Source organism: Crinia signifera, chromosome 3 (genome assembly GCF_055691185.1).
Source record: "Crinia signifera chromosome 3, ASM5569118v1, whole genome shotgun sequence".
NCBI lineage: Eukaryota > Metazoa > Chordata > Amphibia > Anura > Myobatrachidae > Crinia > Crinia signifera.
In genome coordinates, this window is record NC_139219.1 from 340,521,626 (window position 1) to 340,535,733 (window position 14,108).

At 53.3% G+C, this 14,108-nt stretch overlaps 1 protein-coding gene across 3 annotated transcripts in view; it reads right to left on the bottom strand.

Annotated features, from left to right (window-relative positions):
* The window catches only part of LOC146064938 (low density lipoprotein receptor adapter protein 1-B-like), a 110,016-nt gene that overhangs the window by 34,623 nt on the left and 61,285 nt on the right, over positions 1-14,108 (bottom strand). The window contains exons 8-9 of one of the 3 annotated variants that reach the window (XM_083178979.1): positions 11,541-11,590; positions 2,001-2,032 (exon numbers count right to left, since the gene is read on the bottom strand). In XM_083178979.1, the coding sequence (XP_083035105.1) occupies positions 2,001-2,032; positions 11,541-11,590 (82 nt within the window). The remainder of the gene's footprint in view (positions 1-2,000; positions 2,033-11,540; positions 11,591-14,108) is intronic. The other 2 variants (XM_083178981.1, XM_083178980.1) reach the window with 2 other exon arrangements.

Sequence of the window (14,108 nt, forward strand, 5' to 3'; positions counted from 1 at the left end):
AATGACAGAGAGGAGCCAGGACATTATATGGAGTATGGCGGAGTAGTGACAACGAGGAGCCAGGACAGTATATGGAGTATGGAGAAGTAATGACAGCGAGGAGCCAGGACAGTATATGGAGTATGGAGGAGTAGTGACAGTGAGGAGCCAGGACAGTATATGGAGTATGGAGGAGTAGTGACAACGAGGAGCCAGGATAGTATATGGAGTATGGAGAAGTAATGACAGCGAGGAGCCAGGACAGTATATGGAGTATGGAGGAGTAGTGACAACGAGGAGCCAGGACAGTATATGGAGTATGGAGGAGTAATGACAGAGAGGAGCCAGGACAGTATATGGAGTATGGAGGAGTAGTGACAACGAGGAGCCAGGATAGTATATGGACTATGGGGGAGTAATGACAGCGAGGAGCCAGGACAGTATATGGAGTATGGAGTAGTGACAGTGAGGAGCCAGGACAGTATATGGAGTATGGAGAAGTAATGATAGAGAGGAGCCCGGACAGTATATGGAGTATGGAGGAGTAGTGACAACGAGGAGCCAGGATAGTATATGGAGTATGGAGAAGTAATGACAGTGAGGAGCCAGGACAGTATATGGAGTATGGAGAAGTAATGATAGAGAGGAGCCCGGACAGTATATGGAGTATGGAGGAGTAATGACAGAGGAGCCAGGACAGTATATGGAGTATGGAGGAGTGGTGACAACGAGGAGCCAGGATAGTATATGGAGTAATGACAGCGAGGAGCCAGGACAGTATATGGAGTATGGAGTAGTGACAGTGAGGAGCCAGGATAGTATATGGAGTAATGACAGTGAGGAGCCAGGACAGTATATGGAGTATGGAGGAGTAATGACAGAGAGGAGCCAGGACAGTATATGGAGTATGGAGGAGTAGTGACAACGAGGAGCCAGGACAGTATATGGAGTATGGAGGAGTAATGACAGAGAGGAGCCAGGACAGTATATGGAGTATGGAGGAGTAGTGACAACGAGGAGCCAGGACAGTATATGGAGTATGGAGAAGTAATGACAGCGAGGAGCCAGGACAGTATATGGAGTATGGAGGAGTAGTGACAGTGAGGAGCCAGGACAGTATATGGAGTATGGAGGAGTAGTGACAACGAGGAGCCAGGATAGTATATGGAGTATGGAGAAGTAATGACAGCGAGGAGCCAGGACAGTATATGGAGTATGGAGGAGTAGTGACAACGAGGAGCCAGGACAGTATATGGAGTATGGAGGAGTAATGACAGCGAGGAGCCAGGACAGTATATGGAGTATGGAGGAGTAATGACAGAGGAGCCAGGACAGTATATGGAGTATGGAGGAGTAGTGACAGTGAGGAGCCAGGACAGTATATGGAGTATGGAGGAGTAATGACAGAGAGGAGCCAGGACAGTATATGGAGTATGGAGGAGTAGTGACAACGAGGAGCCAGGATAGTATATGGACTATGGGGGAGTAATGACAGCGAGGAGCCAGGACAGTATATGGAGTATGGAGTAGTGACAGTGAGGAGCCAGGACAGTATATGGAGTATGGAGAAGTAATGATAGAGAGGAGCCCGGACAGTATATGGAGTATGGAGGAGTAGTGACAACGAGGAGCCAGGATAGTATATGGAGTATGGAGAAGTAATGACAGCGAGGAGCCAGGACAGTATATGGAGTATGGAGTAGTGACAGTGAGGAGCCAGGAAAGTATATGGAGTGTGGATGCGTACTGGTCAGCACTGATGTCTCAGTATTGGTGTCAGAAATTAGCTACAAGGGTCATACTGTATCTGTGTGGAGTTTATATGCTCGCGTTTGTGTGGGCTTTCTACAGGTTCTCTGGATTCCGGTGTCATGTCATAAATATATTGATAGACTATTCAGAAAGTTGTCCCCTAACGTGAGGGAATATAGAGTGTGAGCTCCTGTGGGCCGAGGTCTGATAACATGTAACATGGGTGCGTTCTATGAGATAAGAGACCAGCGTAGTATGTCACACGTTACCCATTGTGTCTGCACATTCCTCCATAAAGCAGCTTCAGGAAGAGACAAGCATTATAACACATGAGTGTACAAGTATAAACATTAATGTGTATATGTAGTTATTTTCTCATTCAGTGTGCAATTGGGATACAAAATGTTTTTTTTTTCCTAGACAGAATTACCCCTCCCTTTTGGCACCTGAATGACACACCTCTGATTGAGCAGCTTACCAACCAAAATGTTGTGCAGTTGAGAGGCATAGATGGGTCAGCATTAGGAGGGATTGCTGACACCTGAGTGCCATTGGAGAAGCCAGGGGTATCTCCAGGTAAGCTGGCTCTCAGACGTTATAAGCCATTATCATGTGGCCTTACACTGGGCTATTAAGCCCAGACATATATGTTATTGCTTATGGGATGGGTTTGGGAATGTGGTTCCCCCTGTGTTGATAGGGCTGGTCTGCTCCAGGTCAGCACACCCTAACACTTTATTAACTCTTATTTTTCCTATCACATTGTATATATTTTGTATTTTAATCCCACCTTCACTTCCCTACATAGCACCTATGTGCTTCTTATTAACCCCTACTAATTTTCATTTGTGTGCTGCCCTGGAGTACTCAGCCTGTGTCGGCATATTGGGGGCCCACACCCCAGACCCATACCCAGTATTAGGGACCCCCAGTGACAGAGAGGCCTTGACGCACGGCCTGGGGGCTTAGCCCTATATCTGCAGATATATGCAACCAACATCTCTGTATTATCTGATCAATATGTAGTTATTTTCTCATTCAGTGTGCAATTGGGATACAAAATGTTTTTTTTTTCCTAGACAGAATTACCCCTCCCTTTTGTCACCTGAATGACACACCTCTGATTGAGCAGCTTACCAACCAAAATGATAAACATTAATGTGATGTCACCACTTCTACAGGTCACTAGTGATGTCAGAGAGAGCGAGCGAGAAGGAGAAACATGTATTTCCCACCATCACAGTAACCTCAACACATAGATTACACCCAATAGGTCCAACCACCCCCACACCCAATAGGTCCAACCACCCCCACACCCAATACATCTAACCACCAGCCCCACACCCATGCACCCAATAGGGCCAACCACCAGTCCATCTCCCACACCCAGGAGGTCCAACCACCCAATACATCTAACCACCAGCCTCACACCCAGTAGGTCTGACCACCAGCCCCACACCCGTAAAACCAATAAGTCCAACCACCAGTCCGTCCCCACATTCGGTCGGTCCAGCCACCTGCCCCACACCCAATACATCTAACCACCAGCCCCACACCCATTTACCAAATAGATCCCACCACCAGTCCATCTTCCACACCCAATAGGTCCAACCACCCCCACACGCAATACATCTAACCACCAGCCTCACACCTAGTAGGTCCAACCACAAGCCCAAATCCCTAACTCGGTAGGTCCAGCCACCAGCCGCAAACCCAAACCCAATACATCTAACCACCAGCCTCAAGCCCAATAGGTCTAACCACCAGCCTCAAACCCAATAGGTCTAACCACCAGCCCCACACCCATTCACCCAATAGGTCCAACCACCAGTCCATCTCCCACACCCAATAGGTCCAACCACCCCCACACCTAATACATCTAACCACCAGCCCAACTCCCTAACTCGGTAGGTCCAGCCAATAGCCCCACACCCAATACATCTAACCACCAGCCTCAAACCCAATAAGTCTAACCACCAGCCTCACACCCAGGTATCCAGTAGATCCAACCACCAGTCCATCTCCCACACCCAATAGGTCCAACCGCCCCCACACCTAATACATCTAACCACCAGCCCAACTCCCTAACTCGGTAGGTCCAGCCACCAGCCCCACACCCAATACATCTAACCACAGCCTTAAACCCAATAAGTCTAACCACCAGCCTCACACCCAGGTATCCAGTAGATCTCCCACACCCAATAGCTCCACCCACCCCCTCACCCAATACATCTAACCACCAGCCTTACACCCAGTAGGTCAAATCACCAGCCCCATACCCAATAGGTCCAACCACCAGCCCCACACCCGTAAAACCAATAGGTCCAACCACCAGTCCGTCCCCACACTCGGTAGGTCCAGCCACCAGCCCCACACCCAATACATCTAACCACCAGCCTCAAACCCAGTAGGTCTAACAATCAGCCCCACACCCAATAGGTCCAACCATCAGTCCATCTACCACACCCAATGGGTCCAACCACCCCCACACCCAATACACATCTAACCACCAGCCTCACATCCAGTAGGTCCAATCACCAGCCAAACTCCCTAAATCGGTAGGTCCAGCCACCAGCTCCAAACCCAATGCATCAAACCCAATAGGTCTAACCACCAGCCTCACACCCATTCACCCAATAGGTCCAACCACCAGTCCATCTCCCACACCCAATAGGTCCAACCACCTCCACACCCAATACATGTAACCACCAGCCTCACACCGAGTAGGTCCAACCTACAGCCCCACACCCATTCACCCAATAGGTCCAACCACCAGTCCATCTCCCACACCCAATAGGTCCAACCACCCCCACACCCAATACATGTAACCACCAGCCTCACACCGAGTAGGTCCAACCTCCAGCCCCACACCCGTACACCCAATAGGGCCAACCACCAGTCCATCTCCCACACTTAGTAGGTCCAACCACCCTCACACCTAATACATCTAAAAAGGTACATGTGTATTAAAAACTGCGCTAGCGCGCGCGGATCTCATGCGATTTCCATGCAATGCAATTTAGCACACCCCCACAATCCACATGAGTTCGAAGCGTGGCGAGACTCGCTATGGGACGCGGAATGTGTCCTCTCAACCTGTTGATTTTATAAAGTGCGTCGAGCGCACCGAGCCCGCGAAGGGGAAGTGGATTACTTGACGTGTATTCCGCGTCCCCACATGCGGCACTCAGTGCCGTATACACACACACACCATCCTACAGCGGAGAGGCCGGATATACGCTCAGTGCCGTATACACACGCAATACTACAGCGGAGAGGCCGGATATACACTCAGTGCCGTATACACACACGTCGCACTACAGCAGAGAGGCCGGATATACGCTCAGTGCCGTATACACACACACACACCGTCCTACAGCGGAGAGGCCAGATATACGCTCAGTGCCGTATACACACACACACATGCCATCCCACAGCAGAGAGGCCGGATATACGCTCAGTGACGTATACACACAAAGTACTACAGCGGAGAGGCCGGATGTACGCTCAGTGCCGTATACACACACGCCGCCCTACAGCGGAGAGGCCGAATATACGCTCAGTGCCGTATACACACACGTCGCCCTACAGCGGAGAGGCCAGATATACGCTCAGTGCCGTATACACAAGCAATACTACAGCGGAGAGGCTAGATATACGTGCAGTGCCGTATACACAAGCAATACTACAGCGGAGAGGCTAGATATACGTGCAGTGCCGTATACACACACGCGCAATACAGCGGAGAGGCCGGATGTACGCTCAGTGCCGTATACACACACACACAGTACTACAGCAGAGAGGCCGGATATATGCTCAGTGCCGTATACACAAGCAATACTACAGCGGAGAGGCTAGATATACGCTCAGTGCCGTATACACAAGCAATACTACAGCGGAGAGGCTAGATATACGTGCAGTGCCGTATACACACACGCGCAATACAGCGGAGAGGCCGGATGTACGCTCAGTGCCATATACACACACAGTACTACAGCGGAGAGGCCGGATATATGCTCAGTGCCATATACACACACGCCGTCCTACAGCGGAGAGGCCGATATACGCTCAGTGCCGTATACACACACAGTACTACAGCTGAGAGGCCGGATATACGCTCAGTGCCGTATACACACACAGTACTACAGCAGAGAGGCCGGATATACGCTCAGTGCCGTATACACACACGCCGCCCTACAGTGGAGAGGCCGGATATACGCTCAGTGCCGTATACACACACGCCATCCTACAGCGGAGAGGCCGATATACGCTCAGTGCCGTATACACACACAGTACTACAGCGGAGAGGCCGGATGTACGCTCAGTGCCGTATACACAAACGCTGCCTTACAGCAGAGAGGCCGGATATACGCTCAGTGCCGTATACACACACGTGGCCCCACAGCGGAGAGGCCGGATATACGCTCAGTGCCGTATACACACACGCCACCCTACAGCGGAGAGGCAGATATACGCTCAGTGCCGTATACACACACAGTACTACAGCGGAGAGGCCGATATATGCTCAGTGCCGTATACACACACAGTACTACAGCAGAGAGGCCGGATATACGCTCAGTGCCGTATACACACACGCCATCCTACAGCGGAGAGGCCGGATTAACGCTCAGTGCCGTATACAAACACAGTACTACAGCGGAGAGGCCGGATATACGCTCAGTGCCGTATACACACACAGTACTACAGCGGAGAGGCCGGATATACGCTCAGTGCCGTATACACACACAGTACTACAGCGGAGAGGCCGGATATACGCTCAGTGCCATATACACACACAGTACTACAGCGGAGAGGCCGGATATACGCTCAGTACCGTATACACACACGCCACCCTACAGCGGAGAGGCCGGATATACGCTCAGTGCCGTATACACACACGCCGCCCTACAGCAGAGAGGCCGGATATACGCTCAGTGCCATATACACACACAGTACTACAGCGGAGAGGCCGGATATACGCTCAGTGCCGTATACACACACGCCGTCCTACAGCGGAGAGGCCAGATATACGCTCAGTGCCGTATACACACACAGTACTACAGCGGAGAGGCCGGATATATGCTCAGTGCCGTATACACACGCCGTCCTACAGCGGAGAGGCCGGATATACGCTCAGTGCCGTATACACACGCCGTCCTACAGCGGAGAGGCCGGATATACGCTCAGTGCCGTATACACACACGTCGCACTACAGCAGAGAGGCTGGATATACGCTCAGTGCCGTATACACACACGCCACCCTACAGCGGAGAGGCCGGATATACGCTCAGTGCCGTATACACACACAGTACTACAGCGGAGAGGCCGGATATACGCTCAGTGCCGTATACACACACGCCGCACTACAGCGGAGAGGCCGGATATACGCTCAGTGCCGTATACACACACGCCGTCCTACAGCGAAGAGGCCGGATATATGCTCAGTGCCGTATACACACACAGTACTACAGCGGAGAGGCCAGATATACGCTCAGTGCCGTATACACACACGCCGTCCTACAGCGGAGAGGCCGGATATACGCTTAGTGCCGTATACACACACGCCACCCTACAGCGGAGAGGCCGGATATATGCTCAGTGCCGTATACACACACGCCACCCTACAGCAGAGAGGCCGGATATACGCTCAGTGCCGTATACACACACGCCGTCCTACAGCGGAGAGGCCGGATATATGCTCAGTGCCGTATACACACACAGTACTACAGCAGAGAGGCCGGATATACGCTCAGTGCCGTATACACACACATCACCCTACAGCGGAGAGGCCGGATATACGCTCAGTGCCGTATACACACACAGTACTACAGCGGAGAGGCCGGATATACGCTCAGTGCCGTATACACACACGCCACCCTACAGCGGAGAGGCCGGATATACGCTCAGTGCCGTATACACACACGCCGCCCTACAGCGGAGAGGCCGGATATATGCTCAGTGCCGTATACACACACGCCGTCCTACAGCGGAGAGGCCGGATATACGCTCAGTGCCGTATACACACACAGTACTACAGCGGAGAGGCCGGATATACGCTCAGTGCCGTATACACACACGCCGCCCTACAGCGGAGAGGCCGGATATATGCTCAGTGCCGTATACACACACAGTACTACAGCGGAGAGGCCGGATATACGCTCAGTGCCGTATACACACACGCCGCCCCACAGCGGAGAGGCCGATATACGCTCAGTGCCGTATACACACACAGTACTACAGCAGAGAGGCCGGATATACGCTCAGTGTCGTATACACACACAGTACTACAGCAGAGAGGCCGGATATACGCTCAGTGCCGTATACACACACGCCGCCCTACAGCGGAGAGGCCGGATATACGCTCAGTGCCATATACACACACAGTACTACAGCAGAGAGGCCGGATATATGCTCAGTGCCGTATACACACACAGTACTACAGCGGAGAGGCCGGATATATGCTCAGTGCCGTATACACACACACAGTACTACTGCGGAGAGGCCGGATATACGCTCAGTGCCGTATACACACACGCCATCCTACAGCGGAGAGGCCGGATATACGCTCAGTGCCGTATACACACACAGTACTACAGCGGAGAGGCCGGATATACGCTCAGTGCCGTATACACACACAGTACTACAGCGGAGAGGCCGGATATATGCTCAGTGCCGTATACACACACACAGTACTACTGCGGAGAGGCCGGATATACGCTCAGTGCCGTATACACACACGCCATCCTACAGCGGAGAGGCCGGATATACGCTCAGTGCCGTATACACACACGCCATCCTACAGCGGAGAGGCCGGATATACGCTCAGTGCCGTATACACACACGCCGTCCTACAGCGGAGAGGCCGGATATACGCTCAGTGCCGTATACACACACGCCGTCCTACAGCGGAGAGGCCGGATATATGCTCAGTGCCGTATACACACACGCCGCACTACAGCAGAGAGGCCGGATATACGCTCAGTGCCGTATACACACACGCCGCACTACAGCAGAGAGGCCGGATATACGCTCAGTGCCGTATACACACACGCCACCCTACAGCGGAGAGGCCGGATATACACTCAGTGCCGTATACACACACAGTACTACAGCGGAGAGGCCGGATATACGCTCAGTGCCGTATACACACGCCGCCCTACAGCGGAGAGGCCGATATACGCTCAGTGCCGTATACACACACAGTACTACAGCGGAGAGGCCAGATATACGCTCAGTGCCGTATACACACATGCCGCACTACAGCGGAGAGGCCGGATATACGCTCAGTGCCGTATACACACACGCCGCACTACAGCGGAGAGGCCGGATATATGCTCAGTGCCGTATACACACACAGTACTACAGCGGAGAGGCCGGATATACGCTCAGTGCCGTATACACACGCCACCCTACAGCGGAGAGGCCGGATATACGCTCAGTGCTGTATACACACACAGTACTACAGCGGAGAGGCCGGATGTACGCTCAGTGCCGTATACACACACGCCGCACTACAGCGGAGAGGCCGGATATACGCTCAGTGCCGTATACACACACGCCGTCCTACAGCGAAGAGGCCGGATATATGCTCAGTGCCGTATACACACACGCCGTCCTACAGCGGAGAGGCCAGATATACGCTCAGTGCCGTATACACACACGCCGCACTACAGCGGAGAGGCCGGATATACGCTCAGTGCCGTATACACACACAGTACTACAGCGGAGAGGCCGGATATACGCTCAGTGCCGTATACACACGCCACCCTACAGCGGAGAGGCCGGATATACGCTCAGTGCCGTATACACACACAGTACTACAGCGGAGAGGCCGGATATACGCTCAGTGCCGTATACACACACAGTACTACAGCGGAGAGGCCGGATATACGCTCAGTGCCGTATACACACATGCTGCCCTACAGCGGAGAGGCCGGATATACGCTCAGTGCCGTATACACACACAGTACTACAGCAGAGGCCGTATATACGCTCAGTGCCGTATACACACACAGTACTACAGCGGAGAGGCCGGATATACGCTCAGTGCCGTATACACACACGCCGCCCTACAGCGGAGAGGTCGGATATACGCTCAGTGCCATATACACACACGCTGCCCTACAGCGGAGAGGCCGGATATACACTCAGTGCCGTATACACACACACCGCCCTACAGCGGAGAGGCCGGATATACGCTCAGTGCCGTATACACACACAGTACTACAGCAGAGAGGCCGGATATACGCTCAGTGCCATATACACACACGCCACCCTACAGCGGAGAGGCCGGATATACACTCAGTGCCGTATACACACACAGTACTACAGCGGAGAGGCCGGATATACACTCAGTGCCGTATACACACATGCCATCCTACAGCGGAGAGGCCGGATATACACTCAGTGCCGTATACACACACGCCGCCCTACAGTGCAGAGGCCGGATATACGCTTAGTGCCGTATACACACACGCCGCCCTACAGCGGAGAGGACGGATATATGCTCAGTGCCGTATACACACACAGTACTACAGCAGAGAGGCCGGATATACGCTCAGTGCCGTATACACACACGCCGCACTACAGCGGAGAGGCCGGATATATGCTCAGTGCCGTATACACACACGCCGTCCTACAGCGGAGAGGCCGGATATATGCTCAGTGCCATATACACACACAGTACTACAGCGGAGAGGCCGGATATACGCTCAGTGCCGTATACACACACGCCGCACTACAGCGGAGAGGCCGGATATACGCTCAGTGCCGTATACACACACGCCGTCCTACAGCGGAGAGGCCGGATATACGCTCAGTGCCGTATACACACACCGCCCTACAGCGGAGAGGCCGGATGTACGCTCAGTGCCGTATACACACACCGCCCTACAGCGGAGAGGCCGGATGTACGCTCAGTGCCGTATACACACACAGTACTACAGCGGAGAGGCCGGATATACGCTCAGTGCCGTATACACACACGCCGCCCTACAGCTGAGAGGCCGGATATACGCTCAGTGCCGTATACACACACGCCGCCCTACAGCGGAGAGGCCGGATATACGCTCAGTGCCGTATACACACACGCCGTCCTACAGCGGAGAAGCCGGATATACGCTCAATGCCAGGACACCATCCCTGTAACCCCAGCACACCAGCCCTGTAACCCCAGCACACCAGCCCTGTAACCTCAGGACACCAGCCCTGTAACCTCAGGACACCAGCCCTGTAACCTCAGGACACCAGCCCTGTAACCCAAGGACACCAGCCCAAGGACCCAGGACCTCAGCCCTGTAAGCCCAAGACACCAGCCCAAGGACCCGGAGCACCATCCCTGTAACCCCAGGACACCAGCCCAAGGACCTGGAGCACCATCCCTGTAACCCCAGGACACCAGCCCAAGGACCCGGAGCACCATCCCTGTAACCCCAGGACATCAGCTCAAGGACCCAGGTCACCATCCCTGTAACCTCAGGACACCATCCCTGTAACCCCAGGACACCAGCCCAAGGACCCAGGACACCAGCCCTGTAACCTCAGGACACCAGCCCTGTAACCCCAGGACAGCAGCCCAAGGACCCAGGACACCATCCCTGTAATCCCAGGACACAAGCCCTGTAACCCCAGGACACCAGCCCAAGGACCCGGAGCACCATCCCTGTAACCTCGGGACATCAGCCCAAGGACCCGGAGCACCATCCCTGTAACCCCAGGACACCAGCCCAAGGACAGATAAGCCTGTCTATGGCTGAAGGAACAAACACCCTTCTGTTGATACTAGGCTGTCTGTATAAGCTGGCACAAACCTTGAGAAGTCCTCATCTGGATCACCAAACCCATCATCATCATCCTCTTCCTGAGGAGAAGGAACAGTAACAGGTGAAGAAGCAACATTGGGTAAGAGCACAGAATACGTCATTACTAGTTATGGTGAAGGGGTTAAAAGGAGATTAATGTCTTTAAATCTCTTTGTTTGAGGACGTCAGGGGCCACAGGGATTACAGTTGGTAGAGAGCGGATGAGCGAGACCATTCCAGCACCAGAAAGGTTAAACTTATTGCCTGTTCCCTGGTCAGCCAGGCTCCTCCTCCCCTCCTCTACCCCCGCCTTCAGGCCAGACTCCTCCTCCCCTCCTCTACCCCGCCTCCAGGCCCAGTTCCTTCAGTTTGGACAAAGCCAGACAGGAGACCAGCTAGAAGGAAGAGAAACCCATACAGAAACAAAACCAAACATATATATGTGTGTGCGCGCGTGTGTATGTGTGTGTATGTGTGTGTATGTGTGTGGCACAGCAGGTGTCCAACGCATAAAAGCGTAAGAAAGAATTAACAGACAATCAAGTCGCCGCCGTCCAAAGTTGCTCTGCTGTTGCACGACCCGTAACAGCCCAAGACGCACCCACAGACCTAGTGGAATGAGCCTGAACCTCACAAGAACTGGGAGGGAGGTGCCCAAGTAAGCCTGCTTGATAACCGACCGCAGCCATCGTGCAATAGTCTGCTTGGTAGCAGGCCAACTCCTCTTCGGAAATCTGACTCCCTCTTTTTCCACTAGAGATTTCAGAAGTGTTCCAGCGTGAAGTACATAGACGTGCAAAGCACGGACAACATCCAGGGAACACTGCTCAGGAGAGGCATCAGGCCTACGAAGGGCAGGGACCACTATCTCCTGGATGACATGAAACTCGGAAACCACCTTGGTGAGGTGTGAAGGAACAGTTCAAAGAATCCGCCCTATGAGGATGAAAGACTAGGAAAGGAGACTAACAGGACAGAGCTGACCGGGCCCTCATGGCTGAAGCGATGGCCAACGGGAAAACCGTTGTCCAGGTAAGCCAGCAAAGGGCCACAGACTGAAGGGCCTAAAGAACCAGAGAAAGATACCACAGAATAACTGGGAGAACAAAAGGAGGTTGGATTCGCAGGACCCCCTGCCAGATGGAGGGGAGATCCTGCAAAAAAGCCCATCACCCGCAGAACAGAATGGAGAGAGGCCCGAGACCTGTACCTTTAAAGAAGACAGGCAGAGGCCAGCCTCCAAGTTCTTTTACTGAAAGGACAAAATCCTAGACAAACGGTAATTCCTGGGATTAAACCTATAAGAGCGACACCAGGAAAAATAAGCACCAGCCAAAGAAGGCTGATGGGCCCTGAGCATAGTTGATATGACCCTTGAAGTAAAGCCCTTGGCCCTTAACAAGGTGGTCTCTACAGCCCCGTGAGATCTGGCCATAAAGGCAGACGGATGGCCACCAACAGGGCCTGCATATCTGAGAACCAGATCCTCCTGTGCCCATGCGGGGCCACCAGGATCAAATTGCCCCCCCCTCAGCCTTCAACGTATGAAATACTTTGAAGAGGAGCTAGATGGGGGGGAAAGGCATACCTCAGGCCATGGGGTTGACAGTGCATTGACCCTGCAAGCCCCTGGGTCTCAAGACTTGGACCCGTACAGAGTGACCTGGTGACTGTGGCATGAGACCATCAAGTCCACCCATGGTTTGTCCCAATGGTCAACCAACATCTGGAACACTTCTGGATGGAGGGTCCATTTGACTGCATCCAGAGTCTGACGGCCGCGGGAGAGTGCCACCCTGGTGGTTAATATAAGCCACTGTTGTTGTGTTGTGTGACTGGACCTGCACCGGGTGACCTTGATGCCAAGGCTCCGTCTGGCGGAGATCCCGCAGGACTGCCCTCAAATTGAGGACATTGAAATACAGGAGGGATTCTTGTGGATTCCACAGCCCCTGTAAAGATGTCGGATACGTGACCGCTCCCCAACCGTAAAGACTGGCATCCTTGGCGACGAGAGTCCACCAGTGGATTGAAAATGATCTTGACAAGGCAATCCGGTGTGTTCGTAGATTTGTGCGAGAGTGGAATTGTGCATAACAAGTCGAAGGTCGACCCCATGAAGAGCACTGGACCGAGACCCACCTGAGGGAGAGGAGACGCCGAACACAGAACTGCAGAGCTCTGCGGTGTACCTCTGGTATATGGAGCTGCTGATGAACCATGTCAAACAGGGCCCCTGCTCATATCAGCTGTCCTGATGGAGGAGGGGTCTGAGAGAAGGGGCCCCACTGACTGGAGCCGTACTGCTTCCACACGTTCTCAGCAAGGATGTCTACCCTGAATAGAGGCTGGCAAAGCACGTGCCCAGGCAGGCTCCTCCACAAGGGGGGCACAGTCTGGAGACGTGGATGGCCCTGGCCGCAGGGATGGTGCAGATGACAGCTTATCTACTAACTGCGACATAACCTGAGTAAGGGACTGAGTCCCGGCATGTTCCTGAGAGGAACTGTTGGCATAAACCCTCCTCAAGCTGGGGGACGCCAGCCTTGCAATGTGTGCAGGGCACCAATATAGAGG